Consider the following 7,512-nt stretch of genomic DNA (forward strand, 5'->3'; position numbering starts at 1 on the left):
AAAATAAAAACAGAATAACAACCATCTAAGGACGAAATCAGACAAATGCTCTCATTCACAACTGCCTCAAGAAAAGAAAAATCTTTGGAATAAACCCAACCAAGGAAATGGTCTCTATAACAACTTTTTTTTTTTAAACTTTTGTGTTTTTTTTTTTAAAGATTTATTTATTTATAATGTATACAGTGTTCTGTTTGTCTTCTTGCTGGCCAGAAGAGGGCACCAGATCTCATTACAGATGGTTGTGAGCCACCATGTGGCTGCTGGGAATTGAACTCAGGACCTCTGGAAGAGCAATCAGTGCTCTTAACCGCTGAGCCATCTCTCCAGCCTCCATCTATAACAACTTTAAAACACCTGGGATAATTGGGCACTGGTGGGGAGGAAAAGGTAGAAGGATCTCTGTGAGTTCAAGGACAGCCAGGGCTACATGGAGAAACCCTGTCTCAAAAAGTCAAAATAAAATAATAATGGCAACAATAAAATCTTTAACAAGTAAGATTGTGTGAGAAAAAAAGGACATTATGGGGAAAAGCAGAATTTTGAATGTGTCTACAAGGTTAGATGATGCTGGATCAACTTCATGATTTCCTTGTTGAAGTCAGATGCCAGGATGCGTAAGAAGCGAGTGAAGTCACCAATGCATGTGTGCTATTAACATGGACACAGCCATGCACAGGACCCCAGTGCATTAGCCCAAGGGAGTGACAAAGCCTTTCCTGAGTGAGGATCAGAGAGATTACAAAGCCTTCCTCTGGTCCAGTGTGTGCAGACAATGCCTATCATAGATTTCTCCCCCTGGATGTTTTATGGCCTGAAGACTGCTTGCTACAGATACTCCCTGCTCCCTTGTTTATTGGTTTGCAGTTACCCAGCCTTCTTGTTCATCTGTAAAAAATAAATAGACTGAGCTTCTGTGGGGCTTCAGCTCCGGCATGCGAGAGCCAAGCCTCCCAACCCAGTTTATGTGTTTGTCTTTTCTTCGTTCTCTCACTGCTCCAGTCAGGCTAATCCCCGGAGCATGCTGGATGTGGCAAGAATGTTCCTGGCTTTTTTGTTTTGCTGTTGTTGTTTGTTTCATTTTTACTTGTTTTAAGAGAAGGGTTCTCTGTGTAGTCCTGGCTGCCGTGAAACTCACTCTGTAGATCTCAAACTTTGAGTTTGAGGTTTGCTTCTGCCTCCTGAGTGCTGGGACTGAAGGCCTTGAATTCATGATCCTCCTGCTCTGACCAGCCAGGGACAGAATTAGAGGCATGAGCAACCAACCACATCCAGATGAGAATGTTTTTGTTTTAAAGAGGTCTATGATGGAATGTTTGGGTAGGGAAGTGTGCTGTACCTCCAAATGCTTCAGAGAAATGTAGTCGGAGCCCAGGGGAGTACAACAGTACACCAGACCTTAGTACAACTGGCTCCAGAATGGGAGTACCCTTCAGGCCATGAAACTCAGCATGTAGTCAGCACTACCCGCCAAAACTAAAACAAAGGCCTAATCCATCAAGGTCTGCAGTTCTGGGAAACTCTAAATGTACTAACCTTGCTTTTCGGCTTTTGTAATTCTGCTTCTGGCTAACTGCTCTTATTAACTGAAATATGGATGTGGTTTTAGTGCTTAAAAGCTCACCCTGAGAAAGGCTCAGGGCTACACTGGGATCCCAAACACCCAGTGTAGTTAGACAGTTTAATAGGGACTTTCTATTGGCTTAAGTACATATCTGAGTAGTCTTCTCTGGAGAGTACCCTACAATAGGGAGAGGGCAGAGAGGGCAAATATATGAGATTAAGAGGCCACTGGGTTCATGGCATTCCTGCAACCTCTCTATTGGTTTGAAGTCATTTCAAAATAAAAATAGAAACTATGTTTGAGGGTACACACCTTAAATCCCAGTACTCAGGAACCAGAGACAAGGGGATTTCTATGAGTTTGAGGCCAGCCTGATCTGTATAGTCGGATAGAAAGGAGGATAGAAGAAGGAGGGAAGGGGGAGGAGAGGAGGAGGGGTGAGGGAGGAAGAGGGGAGAGGAGGGAGAGAACTGAACTTACCACAGCATGGGTGATCCTCAACAACATTGAGCCACACAAAGAAGGTCACACACCACACACGCGTGACTACACTGACATGGAATGTCCAGAAGCCAGAGTCAGAAGTAGAGTAGCAGTTGATAGGTGTGGGGGAATCTATGTGGATTGTATAGCCGAAAAGGACTAAATGCCCCCTCGATTATTTACTTGAAAAGGAGGAATGGGGAAAATAATATAATTATATTTTGATTTTTAAATTTAAGGTGAAATTTTGAACCACAAGGTGGTGGTGCACTCATCCCAACACTCAGGAGCTGAGGCAGGAAAACTTCAAGGCTAGCCTGGGTTAAATGGGGAGACACTATCTCAAGGAAAAAAGTGAATTTTCTGTGGTGCTAATTTCACTTCGGTTTTTTTTTTTTTTTTTTTGTGTGTGTGCATCAGATGTGGTCTTGTGTGTATAAGTGCTTGGGGAGGCTGGCATCTGTGTCTTTTTAACTGTTCTCCACCTTTTTGTTTTGGTTTTGGTTTTTCGAGACAGGATTTCTCTGTGTAGCCCTGGCTATCTTAGAACTTGCTTTGTAGACCAGGCTGGCCTTAAACTCAAGAGATCTGCCTACCTCTGCCTCCCAAGTGCTGAGATCAAAGACATGCGCCACCACACTCAGTCCCTCCACCTCATTTTTTAAAACATGATCTCTCACTAAACCTTGAGCTCACCAATCTGGCTAGATCAGCTAACCATGGAACCCCAAGGATCTTTCTTTCTGTCCCCACCACACTAGTGCCAGGATTACCAACACTCACTACCATGCCCAGTTTTCCCCTTGAGCTGGGTTAGAATTCAGGTCCTTATGCATGCACAGCAAGTAGTTACTGAGCTGTCCCTAGAGCCCTTTGCCTTGATGTTTCAGCATAAGCTGTCTTTTGAAGATTTATTTTTATATTATGTGTATGGGTGCTTTGCATGTTTATGTATGTGTGTGCACCACAGGCATGCTGGGTGCCCATAGAAGCTAGACGGTGTCCGATCTCCTGGTACTGGAGTTTACAGAGGGCTGTGAGTCACCACATGGGTGCTATCTCTCCAGCCCCATGCGCTGTCCTCTGCACTGCTCAGTCACACGTATACACATGTGAAGCACCAGCCCTGCCCTCCCTACTCAGCCCATCTTCGCAGGTGACATATGACTTTACTATTGTGTCTGAACACTGACACCTGGTGTGCACTGTTAAGCAGTCCATGACCTCAGTGCTGATTCACCCCAAAGGCAGCTTTGCCAATGCACCCCTCCCCTGAGCTCTGAGCCCCAGTGGGCAGCCCTTGGCAGGGATGAATGTCTACCCACATTTTGGATTGTTGGCTTGAATGTAAACACCCCGCCTGAGCATCATCTCACAGACCACCTCACTAATCTCGCTAGTGACCAACAGGGACATTATGTCCATCTCACAAAGCCTGGCTTTAGATTCCTTCTAAGTGACAGCCAAAGGCAAAAATTTCTAAGGTGTGGATAGCTGAGTGTTGAGTCTTTCTCTCAAGAAAAGTCCCTGGTAATGGCAGCATGTGCTCCACCCTGCGGCCAGCAATCACCTGAAGTTTCTGAAATCAGACCTGGCATGCTAATGTGGCCTGCAAAGTCTCCTCACATTCTGTCTGTCCAAAGTGCTGAGACACTTTGGTGTCTCAGCAGACCTCAGTGGAGCAGACAGCCCCAAGGAACTCATGCAGTTTCTGTTAATAAATGGAAATTGGGGGGTTGAGGCAGGAGAATTGTTCAAGTGCAAGGCTAGCTCGCCTGGGATACATAGTGAAGTACCAGGTACATAGTGAAGTACCAGGTAAACCAGGGCTAGATAGTGAGATTCAAAAAGTATTTTTTTTTTTTAAAAAAAAAGCTAAGCAGATAACTCTAGTCAGTAGTCATCATGCAAGTTTAAGGACATGAGCTCGATCCCCAGAACCTGAACATACCCCAAAGTGGGGCATGGTGGCACACAATTCTACTCCCACTTCGTGGGAGGCAGAGGCAGGAAACATCCCCGGGGTTCACTGGCTAGCCAGCCAAATCTAATAAATGAGCCCTTGATCTCAATGACAGTCTGTGTCTCAAAAACCAAGAACGGGGCTGAAGAGATGGCTCAGCAATTAAGAACACTGCCTGCTCTTCCAGAGGTCCTGAGTTCAATTCCCAGCAACCACATAGTGCTTCACAACCATCTGTAATGAGATCTGGTGCCCTCTTCTGGCCCGCACACATACAAGCAGGCAGAACACTGTATACATAATAAATAAATCTTAAAAGGGGAGGGGGGCTTGCAAGATGGCTCTGTTTAACTACTGTTAAACCTGAAAACCTAAATTTGATCCCTGGAACACATGGGGCGGAAGAGAAACAGCTCCAGCAATTTTTCTCTGACACACAGACGCACAGACATACAGACACACACACACCAGCTCCAGCAATTGTTCTCTCTCTCTCTCTCACACACACACACACACACACGCACACACACACAGTTGTGTAGGAAGTGCTTGTCAGCTCAGCTCTGCCCCGATGTACCTCTTGATTGAGTGAATGCCTCGTGTCCTCTAGTCTCACCTGGTCCCCCACTTTGTGGGCAATGACGGTGGCTCCTTCCTCCAGTTCTGTACTGTTGAGTGGGCGGATCCGAAGAGCCACCTGTGGACAGGGCACAGGCAGCACCAAGACCCTCAGCGGACTCCATTTTCCATCCACCTGCCTTACCCTCACTCAAACCTAGACCCTACTTGCATGGAGCTGTTCCTGCCTCCCAGAAAGGCTCTGAGGAATTGGTGGTGACATCATTGTCATGGAACAGAGGAACAGCTTGCCCAAGGTCACACAGCTGTCTTAACTGTGATCAGAAAGAAAACACACCTGCATCTTCCAGTCCAGTCCTCTATGAGCATTCAGAAGAGGGAACCTGGGCTTTGCATGTCCCTCAATTCTGCCCAGCCCATGTGTAAGGGTATCTTTGATGGGTATATTTAGATGACACAGGGGCCAGTCTCTGTCTTAACCAGTCACAGGAGCTAGTGGGGTTCTAAGTAGCCTGACAAGTGGGTCAGGATGAGGGCTGCCCCACAGCTGGGGTCATAGTCCAAACCCCAGGCTTTCTGAGGATGGAGGATTGGACAAGGTCAGGGTGAGAATGTATGTGAACCACTGGGTCCCAGGAAAGTAGGAACCAGGAGTGGGACACGTCCCTAAAAGGGCACACGAGACCTGGTCCATGGCAAATAAAGGGTTTAAGGTTTCTTGGCAGGGGTAGAGGCAGGAAGGGGCTGGAGTTAGCAGAGGACATGAGTGAGGGTACTCACCATGAGCTGCTGATCCTTGGGTTCCATCTCCCTCAGGGCTGGGCTGCCCCGAGCTGGAGAGGGGTCTGTGGTCTGGTGGGAAGGCATACTACAAGTCAGAACTCCTGGAGGGCCCTCAGCTAACCTAGCAGAGTCGGAGGCAAGGAGATCTTCCCAGATCAGCCCCGCCCTGCTCCCCAGGCTCACTCTGGTGACATCAGCTGGGTCCCCAGAGATGGAGCTGGGCCAGCATTGAGCTCATTTACTAACCTGGTGTCACCCCTACCTGAAAGCCCTCATGGTTTGAGTAGTTCAAGTAGTGAGACAGACCTCTCAGATGGCATCATATGGGGACCATGACAAAAACACTGTTCACCCTGTCTCTATGTTCCTCTTACGCCACAGAAGCCTCTGGTCTAAGGATAAGTCCATTTGACAAAACCCTGCAGTGTGGCGCCCAGAAGCAATGATCACCCACACAGGGGCTACCTCACAGCAGCAGGTCAGCGCTTGTGGCTTCCCACTCAAGGGGACAAAAGAGCAACAGCAGAAACCAAATAAGCCAATTTCAGCTGTCAGTAACCTTGCCAGGGTCTTTCATAGATGACCAATTTCTGGTGAATTTCCAGTCTTCAGTGTCTGTCTGGACACTTGAGAGGGATTAAGGATGAAACTGGTAGATTTACTGCTTCACCTCTTCCACTTGGATCCCTGGGGGACATCCTGTTCTGTGAACTCCACAGCCTGGCCAAAGAGACTGCACCACCAACCCGGGGTGGCACAAGCTATTAAGAGCCAGGTTTGGGAACTGGAGAGGTGGCTCAGCAGGTAAAGGCACCTGCCATGAAGGCTGACAACCTAAGTTCCATCCCTGGGAACTACACAGAGGAAGGATAATTCAACTTCTACCAAGTTGTCCTCTGACCTCTGTATGCATATGGCACAAAGTATGCAAAGGCAAACAAAACGTATCTCTCAGAGCCAGGCTCAGGAGCTGTTTAGTGGGCAGAGGCACTTACAAGTCTGGAAAGACCTAAGTTCAATTCCTAGGATACACACAAAAGAAGTGCTTCCTGCAGGTTCCCCTGACCTTCATAAGCATGCACAGCACTAATTTGTGCACTCGTGTGTGTGCATATACAAACACATACACACAATACTATGAAAGTAAAACTATTTAGAAAAAGGGGTAGAGCTGGGCGGTGGTGGCGCACGCCTTTAATCCCAGCACTCGGGAGGCAGAGGCAGGTATGGATCTCTGTGAGTTCGAGGCCAGCCTGGTCTACAGAGGATATCCAGGACAGACGCCAAAGCTATACAGAGAAACCCTGTCTCGAAAAACAAAAAAATAAAAAGAAAAAAAAAAAATAAAGAAAGAAAAAGAAAGGAAAAAAGAAAGGAAAAAGGGGTAAGCTCAGAGGTTAGGAGCACTGGCTGTGGAAGAAGAGGTCCTCCTGAGTTCAATTTCCAGCAATCACATGGTGCCTCACAACCATCTGTAATGAGATAGTGCCCTCTTCTGGCCTGCAGGCAAACATGCAGACAGAACGCTGCATACATAATAAATATATCTTAAAAAAAAAAAAAAGAGTCCACACCTTTAATCCCAGCACTAAGAAGGTAGAGGCAGGCGGATCTCTGTGAGTTTGAGCCCAGTCTGGCTTACAGAGCTAGTTCCAAGATAATCAAAGCTGCCCCTACCTCAAAAAACCAAAACACCTGAAAATATGCTCTGTGTGTGCCTTTTTCATCTCACTGCTGTGAAACTGGAAGAAGGTGTTTAAAGAACATGGAAGTGGCCAATAGGTGGGTCAAGCTGCTGAAGGTCTTGCAACCATGATGGAACCTCAGAGAGTCCAAAGGAATAAAGAACCTAAGACCCAGGAGGAAAAGTGAACTACCTCCCAAGAATGATGCACGCAAATCACTGATCTCTGTCCTCTGCTGGAGGTACATGCTCTGCAGGCACAACATGGCTGTAAGCCCAGCCTGAGGTGACTCTCTGGTCACAAAAGATGCAGAGCAGGTGGGAGCCTGAGAGAAGCAGGTTGCATAGAGCTTGGTCACAGCTCACTCTGGGTAGAGCCCATCTATACCAGTATGCTGTCTTCACTACTGGACACTAGGTAACTACAGAGGTGTGTGTCTAAGTGGCTGACCCCCT

At 47.2% G+C, this 7,512-nt stretch overlaps 1 protein-coding gene across 1 annotated transcript in view; it reads right to left on the reverse strand.

Annotated features, from left to right (window-relative positions):
* The window catches only part of LOC126514312 (kinesin-like protein KIF19), a 60,820-nt gene extending 55,364 nt beyond the window's left edge, over positions 1-5,456 (reverse strand). The window contains exons 1-2 of the mRNA XM_050163136.1: positions 5,370-5,456; positions 4,627-4,707 (exon numbers count right to left, since the gene is read on the reverse strand). Coding sequence (XP_050019093.1) covers positions 4,627-4,707; positions 5,370-5,456 — 168 coding nt within the window. The remainder of the gene's footprint in view (positions 1-4,626; positions 4,708-5,369) is intronic.
* Between the last annotated feature and the right edge of the window lie 2,056 nt (positions 5,457-7,512).

Source organism: Alexandromys fortis, unplaced genomic scaffold, assembly GCF_014885135.2.
Source record: "Alexandromys fortis isolate MF-2015 unplaced genomic scaffold, M_Fortis_MF-2015_v1.1 scaffold_144, whole genome shotgun sequence".
NCBI lineage: Eukaryota > Metazoa > Chordata > Mammalia > Rodentia > Cricetidae > Alexandromys > Alexandromys fortis.